General features: G+C 37.8%; 1 protein-coding gene across 1 annotated transcript in view; it reads left to right on the forward strand.

The window, feature by feature from the left end:
- Positions 1 to 9,856, forward strand: part of LOC145980249 (dipeptidase 1-like) — a 256,811-nt gene extending 246,955 nt beyond the window's left edge. The window contains exon 12 of the mRNA XM_083113259.1: positions 9,761 to 9,856. Within this exon, the coding sequence (XP_082969385.1) occupies positions 9,761 to 9,856 (96 nt within the window). The remainder of the gene's footprint in view (positions 1 to 9,760) is intronic.
- The last annotated feature ends 11,769 nt before the right edge of the window (positions 9,857 to 21,625 follow it).

The raw sequence follows: 21,625 nt of genomic DNA on the forward strand, positions 1-21,625 counted from the left end.
AAAAATCTTATGTATAAACAATTTACACTTCAAGGTAATTATAAATGGCTTAATATTCTTCCAGAACTTCTACATAAATATAACAACTCTGTCCATTCCACAATCAACATGAAACCCTCTGAAGTAACTTCATCTGATGAGCAAAAATTGATCAGCACTGTTTATTATCCTAGATACCAGCCAACAACAAGAAAGGCCAAATACAGGGTGGGCGATCAAGTAAGAATCAGCAAATATAAGCACTTATTCAAGAGAGGCTTTACGAGAAACTGGAGCACCGAATTATTTACAGTGGTTCAAGTTAAACCTGGGACCCTTAACACATATATAATAAAAGACCACCGAGGAGAAATTCTCAAAGGCAGGTTCTATGAACAAGAGCTCAGCAAAACTAAACAGCCTGACACATATCTCATAGAAAAAATAATCCGCAGAAAAGGCAACAAGTTACTTGTCAAATGGCTGGGTCATCCGGAAAACAGCTGGATCGATGCAAACAAAATAATAATATGAGCACCTGGGATGTTATAAAAAGGCTGCCAGAACCTGAACAGCAGAATAAGAGAAATGGCAACTTGCTGCCTGATAATATTAGGTGTCTTATTGTTGGGCCATCTGCTTGTGGTAAAACTACACTAATGGTTGATAATTTTTTATTGGCACCCAACTGGTTAGACTGGAAAAACAGGCACTTGTATATCTTCTCTAAGAGCTTGGAACAATTAAAATATCAGCAACTGATGAAGCTATATGATGGATTGGATATAGCCACATTTGAACCAGATGTTAAGCCACTCCATGAATGTCTCGATAATTCTGTTGTTGTGTTTGATGACATTATACTGGATAATCAAAACAAGGTTAGAAATTTCTTTACACAGGGCCGGCACAAAAACATTGATTGCTTCTACCTTGCACAGACTTTTTCAAAAATACCCAAGCAGCTGATCCGAGACAACAGCAATTTTATATGTGTGTTTCATCAAGATCATACCAACCTCAAACACATACATGATGAATATGTAGGTGGGGACTTGAGCTTCAATGATTTTTCTAAATTTTGCAGCAAGTGCTGGAGCCAGGACAGTTATGGGTTTGTCACAATTGATATGACAAGAACACCCAATAGTGGTAAATACAGAAATAAAATCAACGATTTTCTAGACGTTGAGACATAAATAAACAACCATGAAACGACCAATCATCGATGATCTTAAATTAAGAGATTATCTTGTAAAAAGATTTAAGGGATGGAAATCAGAGAACCGTGGAATTTATGAAAAACACAAACAAACAGAACAGCCTGTCATTGATGCTATTAATAATTTAGGTAAGAATATCAAAACTGTTACAGAGCAAAATCAAAATTTGCTCACAGAGCTTGTACCTGTAGCTGCTAGGAACATATTAGATTATCCATTCACCCCACTTTCCAGTATTCATACACCTAGTCCTGTTGCTCCTCGAAGAATTGAAGCTACTCAGGATCCTATTGAATTGGGTCTTCTTGCTCAAAAATATTTAACCACACCTAAAGACAATAAAGATGAGGTGTTTGGCTTATATGCTGACACAGAGCTTGATGGCAGCATCATACATAGAATTGGCAATTTCAGAGTAACTTTTATGGGGGATGATCTGATTGTTTATTCAGAATCTCGTCTCGGAGAAAAAGGTGCTTTTGTTAAGTACCCCGGCACACCTGGATTGTGGGAACTGATGACTAGGAAAAGGCCTGGCAGCTATACAGATCAAGGTTATGATTATTACAAAGAAATATTAATAAAATCAGATGCTCTATACCAGAACAATGATCCCACACAAAAAAGAGTCAAGTCTAGCAGTGGAGCAAAATACAATAATTTAATCAAGCCCATATGGTCACAGATCAAGACAGGCAGTGGAATCAAACAATACAACACCCTGCCTAAAGAATTTGTGTGGGTTGATGATGTCAGGAAACTTGTAGATAGGTTATTGGTGATAGCTGGGGAGGAAAATGCTGGCAACCACAATTTTTACAATGAAAAGGTTGGAATTATGGACATGATAAGCACAAAATTGTCTAATTTTATAGTGAATGACACTAAGGGGATTGGATATCTTATAAAAATTATTAATACTCTACCACCTAAATTTTGGAATATTTCTGAGGGTCGGGGCCTGGTTAATGACATTATAAACAAGCTGCCATTTGAACTACATATTCCAGGCTATCAGTATTGTGGTCCAGGCACAAAATTGGATCATAGATTAAACAGAGGGGACCCTGGTGTTAATCCCCTAGATGCTGCTTGCAGAGACCATGACATAGCATACAACACAGATTCTGATCTTGACAAGAGACATGTTGCAGACAAGAAATTAGAAGAGGCTGCATTTGGTAGATTTGTAAGCAAAGATGCTTCTTTGAGTGAAAAAATAGCAGCATTGGGAACCACCATAGCTATGAGCACCAAACAAAAACTGGGGTGGGGGTTGTGAATATGTATATAATAAACCTACAATGAAGGCCAAGGGTGTTATGTATCAAATACCTTATGCAGGTCTCAAATCTCTTAAAACTATTGATAGTCTTTTGACCAAAAAGCAGCGGAAGAAAAAAAGCTCTTGTCTTGCAAAGGGTCATGGTATGAAATTGTTGCTTAGTACCCCCCAATTAAAAAAATTACAGCAATCTAGAAAAAAATCACATGTAGGGGGATTCATATTTACCATCCCTGCCATCTTAGCTGCTCTCGGGGCTGTTGGGAGCTTGGCCGGGGGATCAGCTGCCATAGCAAAAACAGTAATAGATGCCAAGAAGAATAGGACAGAATTAGATGAGCAGAAGCGCCATATCCTGGCCATGGAGAAAAAAGGCAAAGGTGTTAAGAGAGCCATGAATAAGTTTAAAAAAAACAAGAGCCGCTTACAAACCAAGATATTGAAGCTTTAATCAAGCCACTGGGCATCAAACATTTTAGGGGTGTGTACATGTCTGATTCTTTACCAGAGCAACCACTCAACAAAGAGTGTGGCATTGTTAATTTGGATGAGTACAAAAATCAGGGCACTCACTGGATTTGTTATCTTAAATATTTAAAAAATGAGGCATTTGTGTTTGATTCATTTGGAGGTGTTCCGCCTGAAAATTTAATAAAATATCTAAAATCAGCTAATCTTTATTACAATAATGCCCGTATACAAAATTTCAAAGATGTTAATTGCGGACATCTGTGTTTATCTGTTCTCAGATATATGTCTCAAATAAATAAACCATCAATTGAAAATTTTCAAAAGGCCTTGTGGTATCTGAAAACATCATGGGGGTATTCCATCTCACCAGCCAAAATTCAATATTGAAACTCAAATTGCATGATGACATAGTGTATCCCAAAACAATAGCTCTCAGAGCATTTTATGGCATGTACTTGATCCCTAATATTACGCACCACAACAACAAAATTGCAGTAGGGGATCAAAAAATTGTCATCACTCCAGGGCAATATAATCTGTCCACTCTAAATGCTCAATTACCCAGAGGTATAGTTTTAAGTCAAAATTCTGTCACTCACAGAGTAGAGATTGTGTCTGCCACAGAGACAGTGGATCTGGGTACTATAGGAGAGCTGTTAGGCTTTGAGAACAACACAAAACTTGAACCGGCCATCAAACACACTGCTATGAATATACCCAAATTCTTAGCCATAGAGACTCTGAATATTCACTGTAATGTGGCCGAGGGTATGATCACCAAATCAAATGGAATAGGCACTCACAAACAAACAGGCATCATTGCAACATTCAAACCTAATTCTGAATTCATGGAGCCAATCATCTACAATCCATCCCCAACATTATATTTTCCTGTGTGTCATAATAGAATAGATTATATTGAATTGATGGTCACTAATGAAAAAGAAGAATTAGTTGATTTTGCTGGAGCCACAACAACTGCAATCATAGAGATTAATATTTAAATAAAAATACATACAATGGAAAATATTGAGAGTTATGAGCTACAATCATTCCCTCCAAACAGGAGGACATTTGCAAATTTAAATCAACCCAACACAGAAATAGAGGTTGATCTTGATGTAGGGGACGGCTTTATACACCCCCACAGAGCAGATTTATACATCAAATTTGATGTTGTAAAGCTCGATGGAACAGATTATCCGGCAAATTCAAATATAAGATTGGTAGACAATTTTGTGCCGCATCTGTTCTCTGAAATTGAGATCAGAAAGCATGGTGTTGTTATAAACAGAGTGGATTATCCCGGCATTACCTCCACGGCTTTGGCTACATTAAAATTATCCAAAACAGAGGCTTCATGCTATCAAATAGGTGGATTTGAGGCTGGTGATAAGATATTATCCAAGAGCCACACAGTGCTGTTCCCCATGCGCCTGTTGCCAGGATTCTTCTCGGATTACAAAGAAATTATGTGGAAGGGTGGGTTAAGAATTACATTTAGAAGAGCTGCAAATGATAACAATGCTTTGATGAGGTACAGTGCAATAAACTCTACCGGGGAAGCTCTGCCTAATACCCTACCTGATGAAGGCAAGTGCATTATTCAGACTATGGAGCTAAGAATCCCGGTTGTTGAATATGAAGCCAGCTATGCTCTTAAATACAAAGCTGATATCCTAAAAAATCCACAGGTTCCTCTGCAATTTTATACATATCAATGTGTACAGAAGCCCGCATCTGGTTCTTATTATGAGTTTGATGCTACAAATTCATTCTCCAGCATACAATATGACATGCCTGATTTTGTGGTAGTATTGTTTCAGACTGGAAGACACAACAATCAGGAAAAAAATTCAAGTAAATTTGATAACTGCAACATCAAGAACATATATCTTAAAAATGGCAGAAATGAGGTTTTTCCTAGAGAAAATTACAATTTAGACATTTCCAAGGATGATTTCCTCAAATTATATGAGGCTTTTTCGGCTTTCAAAAGAGTCACTACAGGCAATACTGACATGTATTACACACCAGATGAATTCAAAACACAGAGACCCATGTTTGTCATCAACACTTCAAAAAGGAAACAGGTTGTGGTGAATGACAGGACGAACATTAAAATTATCTGTGAATTCCATGAGGCTTTACCTGATGACACCATTTGTAGTGTCATTCTCATAGGGGAAAAATCATATGTTTATGATGTAAGAAATGAGAGAGTCACGGAGCAATTCTAGAGGGTCTCTGCATATTACATTGTTTTAGTACTAGATATGCAAGATGAGCCTGGTGTCCAATTGAACTCAAACCGGAAGTAAACCGGAAGTGGACCGGAAGTGGACCGGAAGTAAACCGGAAGTAAACCGGAAGTGGACCGGAAGTAACCCGGAAGTAAACCGGAAGTGGACCGGAAGTAAACCGGAAGTAGACCGGAAGTGAATATGCGTGGGTGGGTGTGGGTGGGTGTAGGTGTGTGTTAATACGTATGGCTTAGTTTTAAGTGTGGTCAAAAAAAATATGAGGAGGGACATATTTTTGACAGGATTATGGACAACAATCTCACAGAAGTGCCTTCTGTAAGTGTAGACAAATCAATCTGAGGGGGGTCATACTTTCTCATGGAATCCATGAGGGCTTTTTTACAAAAATCTTGGATTAGGCGGGGTTCCACACTTGAGCAAAAAGCTCATATGGGCATGTTGAGCTAGTTTTAAGTGTAGGCAAATCTGCTTGAGGGGGGTTCATACTTTATCGCGCTGGTTATATGGCCTTTCCCACTACTGCTATAACTTTACGTCTACATCCGTTGTTTGCATTAAAATTAATTTTCAAGGGTTTCATGAAAGAAAAGTGATATTTTCAACTATATTGGTTTCTAACGAAATGAAAAGAACCCTATTTACAACAAAATTTATCTTCTCTTCTATTATCAACGATGGAAGAAGATAAATAGTATGCAGAAAACAACAACAGATGGCAGTCGTGAGCTAAGAGTGGTCTATTTCCCATAAAACACTAGCATATTTCCTATATTAGGTCTCTTCCTAGGTGAGAAATTGTTCGAATTTGGAAGAAAGAGTATGAAAAATTCTCCTCACACATCAGCAACTGATACGCAGTATAATTTTCTTTTAATTCTACGGCGCCCTTTGCTAACTTATCACCTTTCGCCATGTTGTTTACATAGATTACGTCATCTACATGTATAAAATTGTCTACGTGTAGAATGTAGACTATCGTTGTTTACGCGTAGACGCACATCACTGGTTATATACAAGCGGTACACCCGCCGAACCTTGAAGAACATGTCAGGCTGAATGTTGGCATCCACAATGTTAGGACCTCCCCTCTATAATCCTCTATTTCTCTGGACGATAACGAAGTGTTTATATTTCTTGAAAAAAATATCACATCCAGCGTCGGCACTTTACGTGAACAGTTTTCGAAGCACTCAATTTACTCTTAAATGCCAGTGAGAGCGTTGTGGCAGTCAATTCAGTACTTATGAGTCATGTAGACTCTGTCCCAGCCAACTGTGGAGCAGGGACGCGCATAGCGGCAGAGGAGAAGGGAAATCGAGTGGTCAAAGCCCAGAGTTGCCAACCCTACCGTCCAGACCTTAGTCCGTACGCTAAATGCACGGCTTGTCAAAATTTGCACTTTCTGTTTTATCCCTAATATTTCCCTAAGAAATTCTTAATCCAAGCGTACGGAACTGGAGATAAAAATATTGTCCGTTTTCCATGTGCGTAGGGTATTATCGGTTTCAAAAGTTTGCAACGCTGCAGAGCGAAGCAAGGAAATCGGGTAACTCCAGTCGTCCATTACGCAATCCCGTTTCTCTCACTGTTCATTGGTGGAGCCGTCTCGCGTTAGCTGGTACAGGGTTTAGTTGCCACGGGCGAATTAACGAAAAATCCCCTGTAAATTGCAACATTTGTAAGTCATTTGTAATTTGTAAAGTATCTGTCTTTATATCTCACCCCATCTCGCCAGTTTATTGAGTTTCCAAAACAAAATATCTCTATTTCACGATCTGGAAACATGGTAGCCTTAGACACACTGGAAATAAAAGGTAACTGTCTGATATCGCCCGAACGGATTTCTTCAAGTTTATAGGAGAAACTACGTACTGAAATCACTTTCTGTATCATTGTCGAGGTTCTTCGACGTATTTTCTTTCGCGGAAACTAAAAACTTCACCATAGAATGCTGCAGAACAATAAATAATCAGTTGTTACGTAAGGAACTTGCATCTTATGTAACATTAGGCCGTTGTCTCCATTATGTATGTGCAGATGGCGCGAGCGTCGAAAGTCACGCGGTCTCGGCACTGTTTCCAAATGTGCCTTTTTTTACGAGAATTTTTAATTTTTTTTTTTAACTATGCTTACCTAACCTAACCTAATCTTGCCGGAAATGGTCCGTGGGGCTATCGTGAATGGCTTTTTGGGGCTATCCGCCAATGGTTCGTGGGGCTTTCGTGGATGGTTTTTGGGGCTATCCGTCAATGGTTTATGATGACATAATATACACGAAAGTAGGTATTTTTAGGTTAAGAAGGTTGAAACACTGCATACTCACTCCAAATCGACAAAACACAAGCACGACTGCACGCCATATTGTCTGTTACCCAAGCATAACAAGGAAGACAAATAATGACTTGTAATCTGAAAAGTTGACACTATTTTATGGAAAAAGGCATAATCTTCCGCAATGCAGAATATGTAAGTATCAATGCTAAAATTATGGAAATAAATGAGTGAGAGGTGTTCGGGCCTTATCAGACAAGTACCAAAAAACGAAACAACTTACAAAGTTTGAACAATTATTTTGCTTATATGTCCCGTAACTACCCAGAACCGGTTCTGAGTCGATAACTCAACTTCACATGTTTCTCCATAAAAGAAAACTGAAGAGAAATGGACATTTTTCTCGGTAGGAAAACAGTCAGCCAGCAAATGTACAATTGAGCTCACCTCACACCAGTTCCATTGTGTAAGAACCTTAATTTGTTCTCAACTTCCATTTTGTTCCGAATACAAATCGGGCTTTCGTTTTGTTGATTGATTAATGAAGTTGTTTGTTTCACATTCATGGTCTCACAACAATGCTGCTGAATGTTAAGATAAGAAACAAAGAATCTTATATTTCCTCAGTTGACTGAAAGGCAGTGTTGCCAACTGTAGGAACATATCTTTAAGCGCAGAGATTTTTGCCTATGTTCCTACTGCAGGAACGAACTGTCTGGAAAGGTATTCCTTCCAAATGCTTTGAGGTAAATTCGAGTACTACAATGGAACCCCGATTTTACGTTTCCGCATTTTACATTCTCCACATTCAATCTTCGTTATTGGAATATTACAGTGGAACCCCGATTTTACGTTCTAGCTTTTTACATTTCCAACATTCAATCTTCGTTCCAAAATAGCAAAATGTTATAACTTTTTCAATTATTTTACATTTTCTGACATTTTAAAGTTTTTCATTTTCTTCCCCAGAAAAAAAAACTGTTCATTAAAAACAGGCTGGACTAATTTTCTGACGAAGTTAAAACGGAATACAAAGGATAGAGTCACTCGGGGGAATACGACCAACATTTTTTGGCGGTTTATAGCTTCGCTAAATGAAGGCGTGTTGCAATGAAAAGGATGTCAAATGAAAGCTACATGTTTTGTTATTGTTGCCCATAAGTTTTATTACTGTAAGTCTTATTGCAAAAGAACCATAGGAAAATAAACAGATGAACGTCAATTTGGGCAAATCACCCCGTATTCAGGGTAAAATGCCAAATACAAGAAACAATTGTTGTAATACTTCACATGACACATTTAAAGGAAAATAATACACAGCATTAACTGAATGATTATTAATGTTTGTTTCGTAAACAGAACATCATTTGTACAGACAAGCATAGCGTTTCTAACAACATTTATTTTGAATTTACCATAGCCTCTTTTACTGTTTACATTTGTGAGAAATTGCATTGCACTTTGGACACATGGACGTGAATTTGGTACATATTCCATGCATCCACGTACTACAACGAATACACTGGATCCAGTCACATTGTGGTCCTTTCTTCTCATAATAATGCCCATGGGCATATTCTACTTAATTTCTGTGGGAATACTTACCACACAGCTACAAGCAGAAAATTGATTCAGTAGGTTGGCAACTCTGAGCACCATGCGGCAGCTTCAGTCTGCAGATATGTTTCCCTGACTCTTGATCTTTATATAAAATATAATTCAGTTTCTTTCACTCTTTGGAATATTATTGCACACTGTTAATACAGCAACGTCCACAAAATTATTACCTCAAAAACTGTCTTCTTACCTCATGAAATTAACCCTGAATGGCTTCAGATTCTTCTCACAAACTCCAAACCTGCTGCCTCGTCTCACCACGGAGGGCGCTTTCAAACAAGAGTCGCAGAATTGTCATAACATTAACGTTGCGCGAAATACGAGGGGGTGGGCATTTTACCCCGATGGGCATATTCCCCCCAGTGACTCTACTGGAACGCAGTCGCCAAAGCATTAAAACAGTAGATATGAAAAATTGCCTATTGTAGGGACATTAATCTGTATCCGTAGGGACATAACTAAATAATGGTTTGCAACACTGCAGAGAAGTGAAATGCGGGTCCTCTTGACCAAGCAATGTCACTCTTTCTCTCCCCCTTTCCAGCCGCAACGACAAATCGTTTGCAATTTGTTTCCCCGGTATCTTATGAAGTTCATTTCACGTTTCATTTGTCAACTTCCCCTGCTGAAACTCGCTTTTTGTCTTACAGGTTAAAGAGGAACTCAGAAGACTCGACGTTCAGCCGTACGAAGACTGGATCCCGCCAAGAGACATGAAAGACAAAGATGGCTGCCTGGGGCGATGATGGATCCGACATGTAGGCGTGTTTCAATTGGTGCAAACTCGCCTACGTCACAAGCGAAAACTTTACCGTAAGATCTGCGCGTGCACGTGATAAAAATATAGAAAGAAAGTGGCGCGAAGAGCAACAATTGACGCACAACAAACAATAGCAACGCTTTGTTATCTTCAACCTCAAGCAATTGTCGACACTGAACAATGATAACGTCAATAATCACAACACCAACGGTACGGCACTGCAGATATAGACTTAAGGTTGTTGATTTTTTTAAAAGTAATAATGAGATAACGGTTTCTACTCGACGCATATCCACACGTGGACAATTTTGTACACCAGAAGAGCTATTAGGTGAGGAGTATTTGAACCATGCAATTAGATAGAACTAATCCTAATGTAGATTAGATTTAATTTTGCTTCAGGAACCAACAGCACAGCTGAGAGAACTGTTGTAAATATAAGAACAATGTATTATAAATTGTTTAGCTTCTTTTGGGGAAGAAACACGCTTTCTTGTCAAGACATATTTGTTTTCTCAGCTGATGAAAGTGCAGTGATAGTCTGAGTTCATAACAAAAAAGTGTTTTCGAGAACTGTGTTCATTGCTAGCATTGTTTATATGGTTAGTTTCATTGTAAATGAAATGAATAAGAAACAAAATGCATTAACTGAGAATTGTGAGAACTTTTCTTGAAAGACACCGATCCCTTCATATTGGAGCTTCCTCACTTGACCACAAACAGCACAATTCGATAAGACGCCTGGCATTTGTTATCTACATTGTTACTAATTCATGTCTGTGTTTCCTTCATTTACATTGATACAAATCTGTTTATAGAGCACGGAAGAAATCATACAAAGCATATTGATTGGACTTGAAGCTTAACATCTCAGACTGAAAATATTAGTTCAATTTCAAAACGTATAGCTTAGAATATGGTGATGAAATAGAAAGGGACTGATTACAAGCATATCCCATCAAAATACCACTTACGTTATTTAACTCTTAAACAACCAGAATAGAATTCACATGCTACTAAATATACCACTGCTACATTATTTATCCTGTAAACAATAGCATCAGAATTTATATACCATTTAAAATACCGCTGTTACGTTATTTTACCCTTAAACAATCAAAAGAGAATTCACATCCCATTAAATATTTGATTGTTACGTTATTTTACATGTAAACAATCAAAAAAGAATTCACATCCCACTAAATATTTCACTGTTACGTTATTTTATTCATAAACAATCAAAATAAAATTCACATCCCATTAAATATATCATTGTTACGTTATTTTACTTGTACACAATCAGAAGAGAATTCACATCCCATTAAATATTTCACCGTTACGTTATTTTACTTGTACACAATCAGAAGAGAATTCACATCCCATTAAATATTTTACTGTTACGTTATTTTAATAGTAAACAATCAAAAGAAAATTCACATACCATTAAATATTTCACTGTTACGTTATTTTATCCATAAACAACCAAAAAGAAATTTCACATCCCATTAAATATTTCACTGTTACGTTATTTTATCCATAAACAACCAAAAAGAATTCACATCCCATTAAATATTTCACTGTTACGTTATTTTATCCATAAACAACCAAAATGAAATTTCACATCCCATTAAACATTTCACTGTTACGTTATTTTATCCATAAACAACCAAAAAGAATTCACATCCCATTAAATATTTCACTGTTACGTTATTTTATCCATAAACAACCAAAATGAAATTTCATATCCCATTAAATATTTCACTGTTACGTTATTTTATCCATAAACAACCAAAAAGAAATTTCACATCGCATTAAATATTTCACTGTTACGTTATTTTATCCATAAACAACCAAAAAGAATTCACATCCCATTAAATATTTCACTGTTACGTTATTTTATCCATAAACAACCAAAAAGAAATTTCACATCCCATTAAATATTTCACTGTTACGTTATTTTACCCGTAAACAATCGGAACAGATTTCACATCCCATTCGAAATACCATTGTTACTTTATTTCGCCTGCTCACAATAGGAATAGAATTCGCACACCATTTAAAATATTGTTATCAAGTTATTTTAGCTCTAAACAATCGGACAAAATACGCAATCATTCTAGTGCATAATATATTACATTGTTTTATATAAAAGTATGAACCTACTCACAATTTGCAAACTTTACTATTTGGCAAAAGAAATAAAAATCTTTCATGTCTGCTATACGATTTGTTAGATCAAGGCAAGGTAGTGAAATTATTAACTTCCACACATGAATATTATAATAACTACGAGGTATTAAACAATTTCCAAGAATTTGGCGTCTCTCTTTTTTCTGTGACTTGTTAGTCAAATATAATAAATAACCAAACATTAAACTGTATTTTATATCTCAACTGAACTCGTCAAAAGGTGTCAAAAAGTGGTTTCATATGTTCAGAACTTTTGTTAAAACGATGGAAAAAACTTAAGAAAAATAAAATGATTAAATAATGCTTGCTGGTTTAGTATTATTGCAGCTACTAGGGGTGATCAGGCAAAAGGCTACAAGAGGCATACATTTCAGTGTAATTGTAGCAGAGTCAAGTAAATCTCGTTGCACGTGTAGACGTGTCTCGTTCTGGCCGGATGTAGATGCCCAGTGACTGTTCAAAATGGCCGCACGTTTGAAAAATTGCTCAAGGGTGGAAGTGGGGGTTGTGGTTCGTTTTTGTGGACCAAATATATTTCGACTGCCCAGATTCATAGGAAAATGTTTAAAGTTTCTGTGATTTGAGGGCAGCATGTAGCAAAATGGGGTTATGCCTTTGAAGCAGAGCAGTAAGAAGTTCGAAGTGCCAGAAAAGTTCTGGATACAGTTTTCTGGGACGCGTCTGGTGTCTTGCCAGTCGAATATTGACGCACTATTAATGTCCATGTTTGCATAGCAGAGACTCCTGCATTTACGGGAGACCATCAGAGGAAAAGAGCCAGGTCTTCTATGCAGTGGAGTCATCAGTCTGCATGATAATGCACGTCTTCATACTGAACATAAAGTCCTTTATTATTGCCAAGATTTATTTCTTTGTTTTGATTTGAAGTTCACTTATACACAGCAAGGCTAATCGGGACTGGACCTACAGTTTAAAGTGGAATCCAAACCACTTGTCCCTCCATCGGGCATCGTACGTAACGCGACGACGTTACCAGCACGCCATCGGGAAGGCCCATTTGCCAAGCTCTCCCTGGACCCCTCGTACAGTCTGGATTTGGTACCAAATGATTTGCATCTTTTCTCTGTTCTAAAGGAGCACATGGCTAGATACTACTTTTAAAGCAATGAAGATGTGAAAGTGGATGCCTCCAGATTGTTCCGAAATCTTGACCGACCGGAATGAACAAGTGTTCTCGGGTTACTTAGACTTAACCTAGCTGGTAACCAGAGAACACTTGTTCGAATCATGTCGCCAGGAAAGCAACAATTCCTGTTTTCGGAATGAACAAATTTAACTCACGTTGTGATAAGTGCTTGAACAGGAAGGTTGGTTGTGTGCCGTGTACCCGCTTTCACCGCACAGTAGCATGTCATTTGCATGCCTTCTAACCTTTCTTCTGATCGCCCCTCGTATATGTCCATAATATTACTTTATTTATTTATTTATTTATTTATTTATTTATTTATTTATTCCAAGTTTCAGATACAGCAATTTTAAGGCCATTTTACACTGAAAACGCTTAACAAGTAACAAGAACAAGTCATGATGGTTTTAGGTAAAAACAAGAAAGGTTAAATATAAACATAAGACATAAACAAGGAAACAAACAAAGATTTACATATTAATTTTTAGGGAAGATCGGAAAATGCTTTCAGGGGCAAAAATGTCTATGTTTGTGGGTAGTTTATTGTAGAACTGGGGCAGCCTGTGGAATAGAGCGCGCTGTATAAGGGAAAGCCTAGCTGTGGAGGTGTGGAACAATTCAGTGTTTCGGGTCATCGAAAGAGACTAAACAGCCCTGACAGGAAGGTAAGAATATGTTCCGTATATTGAAAGTTTACCCCAGGTCAACACTTAATCTAGCATCTTGACATTTCCACGAAAACAACGACAGCCAAAAGACCTGCAGCATGTTGGTAAAAAATGAGTGTACAAATGACAGAACATGAAGGAAGAGAAATGAGATACTTCTCTTTGCATTTGCAAAGAAAGTCGACTCTACTTCACGAATTAATCCTTCAAAACTAAATAGAAACTTGATATTAGACCAGGTAGCCTGAGGGACGATGAGTGATTTCTTTTACTTTGGAAGTTGTGGATGGGTGGAGGTCTTGAACAAATTGAGGCTCCCCCCAACCGAAAAATCTTCCAGAAAGAAGGCCGTGACCCCTCGCCTCCCCCCCATTGAGAGAAGCATCTTCAATCCAAGAGGGAGAGGAAGGAGGGGGTGCAACTCAAAGGGGTAGTTTTGATGAAATTCCTTCCGTCTGAGAATGAACTTCCGTTTGCACAGGGGTTCATAACCACAATTCTGCCATAAACGATTGAAATCAGAAGCCTCTTCAAGGAGACGTTCTACTCTGATGAATGTTGCTAGAGTTTAGCTTGGGGCAAAGAAGCTCTTCTGGTGATACAACCCAGAGGAACAAAGGAGTAAATGATGTTACAGACAACAGAGAAAATCAAACGCGCTACTTGGCGTGTCTTGCTCAGCTCAACCATCGCGTGTCGCTTCAGTGTGATACCCTGATGTTGCTTCATCCTGAAAGCTCCATTTATATACGAGGGTTGGGGCATAAGTCATGGCAATCTTTTTTTCTTGCGAGAATGCGAGGACAGCATGAAAATCAGAAATATGCAAAAGGAAGGGGAGTAGTGTATAGTATTGTTGAATGTATGAACAATACAGGTCGTGTGTACCAGGTATAGGATAGTGAAGCAAGCCAACGTCTTTAAAGATAGCATCGTGACACATGTGTTTACAAGTCTGTAAGCATAAGAACATTACAGGAACAAAAGAGTTGGCTTGAGTTGGTGTTGTAAGTCCACTTTATGCACAGAAAGGCTAATCGGGACTGGACCTACAGTTTAAATTCTGATACGAACCGCTATGTCCCTCCACCGGTATCGAACCCGGGACCCCTTAAGGCGACGACGCTACCACTGTGCCATCGGAGAGACCCACAGGAACAAAAGAGACACACACTACGGTAGGACACTGTTCGCAACAATTTCCACCCGTTTCTTGTGGCATTTCTGCCCACAAGAACGGCTATTTTCATACACGAATGCTGTATGACTCACCACTGCCCTCTGTACAATAACCGTCCATCACACTGCCATCTAGTGCCTTGTCCACGTATTACGGGTGTCATGTTCTCCATGACATACGATCATAATGTGCTGCCACTGCTTAACTTTGAGAAAATATATATATATAGTTGCCACGACTTAGGCCTCGGCCATCGTGTGTACGTAAGGTATGAAATATTTTGTTATTAAGTGTGTGTTATATTTAAACACACGCAAACACACACGTATATGGATCCCTAGAATGCAAGCGTACTGTCAAGGAGTAAAAAATATGCTTCATTTGCTCACACGTGTGTCTTTTCGTCGGCCCCAATGGAGCAATGGTTAGCACATCGCGCTACGATACCAGGGGTCCCGGGTTCGATTCCTGACCTGGGCATGGATGTTCAATTTCATCACATCATCACTCATCCCCATCTTCGCAATTAGCAAAAAGTGGCACAAGAAGCGAAGTAAAATAAAGCAAATCAATCAATGTACGTTTGTCTTTTGAACGTGTTGAGACGTTGGCCATGCTGAAATTGTAGACAATGACAATATTAAGATGGACCTTTTCAAATTTGTTAAGGATCGTCGTGAGTGGATTGATTTTACAAGGATGGACAGATGAGAGCCTTGCGTTGCTGCAAAAATAGATTTTCGGGTTTAGGGCTGCAAAAGAGTTATTATTAAACCTATCAAAGGCTTGTTGATTTCGTTCAGAGCCTCTCGTTTCCTACCAGCATATTTTTTAGCATTATCAATTTCAATTAGCAATTTCATCCGTGGAGTTTTCACGTACAGAGAAGCCAGATCCTGCAGACAAAACTTTTTTTCTCGCATCCCACTCATAAACCATTCCTAAATTTGAAAAAGTTACCACGTTACTCCGTCTAAAGCACAGGACCACATGCTACCCACCTTTTCCTGAGTCTACCCTGAAGATTATGTTGTGGGGGGTGGGAAAGGAGATGAGGTATATTTTTTTTGGACTCGTGCTCCAAATCAGCATATTGATCTGGCAACATTCGCTGGAATCCCGCCATCTGAGCCGAGGTAATGAATTGAACACTGACAAGTTAATTAGTGTAGCAAATTCATTATCAATTCCCCTATTTTTCCGTTTTTTTCAGTTCGCCTGGAAGTGATATGCCGGCAAATATGGATTTTGAATTATAACCAAGCCCCTTTGCCAACTGCACTGCCATCTAGTGAAAGGAATTGTAATGACGTAATTAATCACAAGAGACGCACCAAGGTTGAATAGATCTAAATAGAGCTTTGATGACACACGCAACTAAATGTATGCAATGAAGGACATATTTAAGGGGGTCCGGGGGTTCCGGCCCCCCAAAAGATTTACTAAGTGCAAAAATTAAATAATGATAATAATGAAATAATAAAATAGGTAAAATTAAATAATGAAAATGCACTTGTTGTATAATCAATGGTTATTAAATTCCTCCAAACTTAATGGAAGGAAAGGATTATATTGTGATCATATGACTTTGAATGACAGTAGAAGATTTATGCAAGATTTATTACTACTTGCAACTTAACATTCATAAAGTATCACCTGGAACTTTTCTTTTCGCCAACTGGATCTAACATCCCTTTTTTATATTCAATAAATTTTCAATTCTTTTTTGGACATTCATTTCCTTGCGAAGGCATTTTCTTTATGCAAACTTTGGCTACCTTAACTACACGTAATCTAGATAATGAATACGAGCTGTAATGTCACTATTCGTATACCGTCCTTTTACATATTCATGTAATAAAACGATATTAATTAATTTGAATATTTTAATTAATTTAATATTATTATTATTTTAGTTTAAACATTATTATTATTACATTTATTATTATTTTGAGATACTTGGTTGGAACTCCCCTCACCGAAACATATTTCTAGATACGTGCCTAACTAACTAACTAACTTCCTAGCCTTCTTAAACCCGAAGGTTCATGGCTGCAGCAACACAGGCCTTCCATCTTTCCCTATCTTGAGCAAGTTCTATATACTCTTTTCATCCCTACCGATTTCCCTTAGGTCCATCTCAACGTTGTTCCTCCATCTTCTTCTTGGCCTTCCTACAGGTCTCTTACCATCAGGTTTCCCAACAAGAATCCTGTAAACTCCTCTTTCCTCTCCCATTCGTGCCACATGGCCTGCCCACCTAAGTCTTCTTGATTTAATTATTCTAATAATATCTGGACATGAATACAAATTATGTAGTTCTAAATTATGTAACCTTCTCCACTCACCTGTCTCCTCATCCCTTTTAGGTCCAAAGATTTTCCTAAGGATCTTATTTTTAAATACTCTCAATTTATGTTCCTCTTTCAATGTAAGGGACCAAGTTTCACATCCATATAATACTACAGGCAAAATTACTGTTTTGTATATTTTAACTTTAAGTTTCTTAGATATTAAACGAGAAGACAAAAGTTTATGAAGAGAGAAGTAACATGCATTTCCTGAATTTAGCCTACTTTTTATTTCCTCTTTAATATAATTTTCATTTGTTAATATTACTCCTAAGTATTTGAATTTGGAAACTGGTTCAAACGAGTTGTTAATAATAATTAGATTTTGATTATTACCTAACACTTGGTTTCGGCCTGTAAGCATATATTTAGTTTTCTCTTTGTTAACTTCCAAACCTATCTCTTTAGCAGTTTTGAAAAATATTTTAGCATTATTCTTAATTGTATTCACATCATCCCCCAGTAAGTCTACATCATCTGCATATGCTAACAACTGAGTCACACCATTTCATTTTAGTTCTTCTTTAGTTTCTTTTACCTTCCTAACAGCATATTCTAAGGCAAAATTAAAGAGCAATGGAGATAATGCATCTCCTTGTTTTAACCCATCATGAATTGTAAATTTGTCAGACATATTAATATCCACACGAATTTTACTTTCTGTTTCACTGGTGCATATTTTTATCATACTAACAAGCTTCTTAGGTATTCCAAACTCTACTAATATATTATATAATTTATCTGTTTTGACCGAATCATATGCTTTTTTGAAATCAATGAATATCTGATGGACATTTTGATTATATTCCCACTTTTTTTCAAGTGTCTGTCTGATGTGAAAAATTTGATCTGTAGTTGATCTGTTACGTTTAAATCCACATTGATAATCACCTATAATTTCATTAGCATATTGGGTTAGTCTTGTTAAAAGAATGTTAGATACGTGCCTGCTAAAATCTATTTGATGCAGGTGCACAAAGTGCGTTTCTTTCGGCAAGTACAATTTGATGCATTCTTGTATATCGTTTGTAAAGGTAATGTCAAAATGCATCATATAATTCAAGTGAGTATTTCTTTCTATGTACTTTACTGCATCAGTTGATGCATTTTTTGATGCACCTTCCTGCATATTTCTCGAATGATGCACTTAAACTAGACCTAATTCCGAACACAAAGCGAACATGCATTTATTGTGTTTCACGTTGCTTTTCTACCATCTAGATTACGAAACTATGAACTACGTTTACATGAGAAAAAAATACGAAACCTTTCTGAGAATTCGAACCTAGGATATCTGGCGTTCAAATCCTGAAACAAGATATGAGAAATGGAATTAATTACATGAGAAATAACAAACTTATCTTCATTCGTTATAAAATTAAAAGAAAACACTTTCTCACAACTAATCAAGAAATGTGGTAGTTGCAAACAAGGGTATTATATTTTCATAAACACTCAGTTCCGCCCCAAAAAGCTTTTTCACTTACTACTTATACTCAAAAACCGGTTGTTTACCGGTCGAGAGCACTTGGTACGTTCTCCTTGCCCCTCCCCCCCACATATCTCTTTCAGGTCATTGTTTGTAAACAAGATTCACTAGTGAGATCACTGTCTGGTCGCAAGGTTGCCTTGTCAAGAAAAGTGAGAATTTTTCTATACAGGATTAGCCTAAAATAAATAGACAGTTTAACACTAGAACACTACCATACGTAAAATTTACGTATGCCTTGCGCTCAAATTCCTCCCCTACCTCGCACCCACTCACCCCTCCGCCTAGCAGTGGCTCGGATATTCTGTCAGACGCGAGGCAGCACTGTGGTAAGGGGCATTGAGTGTCTTTACTTTGTTCGTTATGCTGGACTCTGTACGTCAATAATACAGTATGCGCCAAAATATACAGTACTGACATGAAAAGATGAACAAAAGTATAAGACATGTTACAATATAGTGACTGGTCTATATGCAACCCAAATAACAATCGTCCCTTTTGGGTTGCATAACTGTCAGGAAATCTAAGGTTAGGTTAGGTTAGGTTAGGGCATGTGGAGTGGACGATTGTCATTTGGGTTGCATATAGACCAGTCACCCTTTTCAAACTCGGTCCACCTTCACGACCGCTTCCGTATGAGCGGAAATAATGCTCAACTATGAATACTTTTTCCTCCGTCGAGAGACCAATTTCCAACAACAACTGCACAACACAACTTCCTTTTCACTACTGCGAACACGTGCAGCTGGAGCTATGCCCCGTCGACAAACGCAACCACGTGTTCGAGATGCGCGAGTTTGTAAATTCGATTTGGAACCAAAGTTTAGAACTAAGCACTATTTTCTTGTAAGACTTTAAAATTACATTCGTTCCTTATTTACAGCGTTATGAATATTATTGTTGTTTGAACTTTCGCCTTCATTCTTAATGTACGAACGGGCTTCTCAGTCAAGACCTTCTCTTAAAATATTCTATGTTTAATAAAATCATGTTTATACATTTTAAAATGAAGAATAAGACTACAATATAAGGAAAATAAGTTTGTTTTCATGATGCAGAGGTTGTTTTAAAAATAGATTCCTTGTTGTACGTAAAAGTTACGTAGCGCTAGTTACACTGTAATATTAGAACATGGTAGTATTCTAGGGTTAAACCCTTTTAAAATTGAAATTTGTTTGTTACATAAGAAAGTATTTAGTAGTGTTGTATAGAGAAAATCTTCAAGTTGGATTGGATTGATTTGGTGTTTTTAAGTCCGGTTTATGCACAGTAAGGCTAATCCGGACTGGACCTACAGTTCAAAGTGGGATCCGAACCACTATATGCCTCCAACGGGAAGCCTTCAAGTTTACGACCTCCGCTTTTCGTTTGTCTTCGTGACGTCAGCATCACGTGAGCACCCTTGACCTAAGTCGAGCAGTATGGCCGCTAGCCAGGTGATGAAGGCTTTCTGCGTGATTGAATTTGGAAAAACAAATTCTGTTACTATCGTGCAGCGTCGTTTTAGAACACTGTGTGGCAAGCAACCACCCACAAGGCAGTCAATCTATGATTGGAGCAAGAAATTTAAGGAAACTGGTTGTCTGTGCAAGGGGAAAAGTCCTGGGAGAGGAGAACTGTAATATCGCATTGATATCTGTCGTGTTACAAAAGGGTCACATATGAACACTTGTAACTTACCAATGTAACCTTCAGGACGTACTGTTCAAACCATGTAAGTATTCATTTCTCTTCTATCTGTAAAACTTTGAAAGTGTCTATTTCAAGAGTAACATTAATTAATTAATTTTGGAGAAGAGCATGCAGTAAATGAAAATATCAAACAGTGGTTCTTTAGAGACATCCTTTCTCAGTGCTCAGGTAAAATCTGAAAATTATATGTCGAATGCTTGTCGACATAATCGTGACCAAATTCATCCCGTAAGCTTGCCCAGGTCTGACGAGCAAAGGGCTCAAATCTTTATCGGCACCATAAGAGTCAAACGATCACATTACCACCTTGAAAGTCATTCTTTTATCATGTATTGGGCCTTCACGATGTCGTAGTTTCAACTCTGTCGCCTTGTAATCAAGGGCTTCCGGGTTCAATCCTCTGCGTAGGCACACTGCCCGACGGTTCCAAATGAATATTAAACTAAATGTCAAGCCCCGATTACTCGATCTGAGCTTCTAGATGACTCAGAACAAGCTGTTTTGCGTTCCGTTCTCAGATTTAACAACCATATACGTGGCGCAAACACAGCTCCAACGCGTTGGACTTGGTCCACATTCTGAAACCAGCGGACCGTAATGTAACTTCAGAAGATCTTTCGAAATGGAAATCTCCATACATCGAGCACTTGCACCAAACTCTGCAAAAGTAACGGTTGTTCTAAGTTGATCGCAGAGTTGCCATCCTTACAATAATAATGCTAATGGTGGTATAATTGTTGACAACTGTCAGCCTGAACTTAAAGGGGATATACTCCGGTGAATATTTGAGCATCACCCTCGTCAAGTCTGTGCAAGTACGGGTAAACTTTAGTCACGGTTAGAACCGTTAATGATAAAGTTTTCAAATTTTATCTGAGCGCTCAGAAAGGATGTCTCTAGAGAAATATTTATTATTACTATTACACTGGGGAACAGTGAAATTGCGGCACAGTGTTTGAGAGCTAATTTAGGGCGATTTCATGCTGCTGAATAATGATATAATAATATATTTCCTGAATTGGCTCTAATTTATGAAAT

The sequence above is a fragment of the Lepisma saccharinum genome, chromosome 27, assembly GCF_977018435.1.
Source record: "Lepisma saccharinum chromosome 27, izLepSacc3.1, whole genome shotgun sequence".
NCBI classification, from domain to species: Eukaryota; Metazoa; Arthropoda; class Insecta; order Zygentoma; family Lepismatidae; genus Lepisma; species Lepisma saccharinum.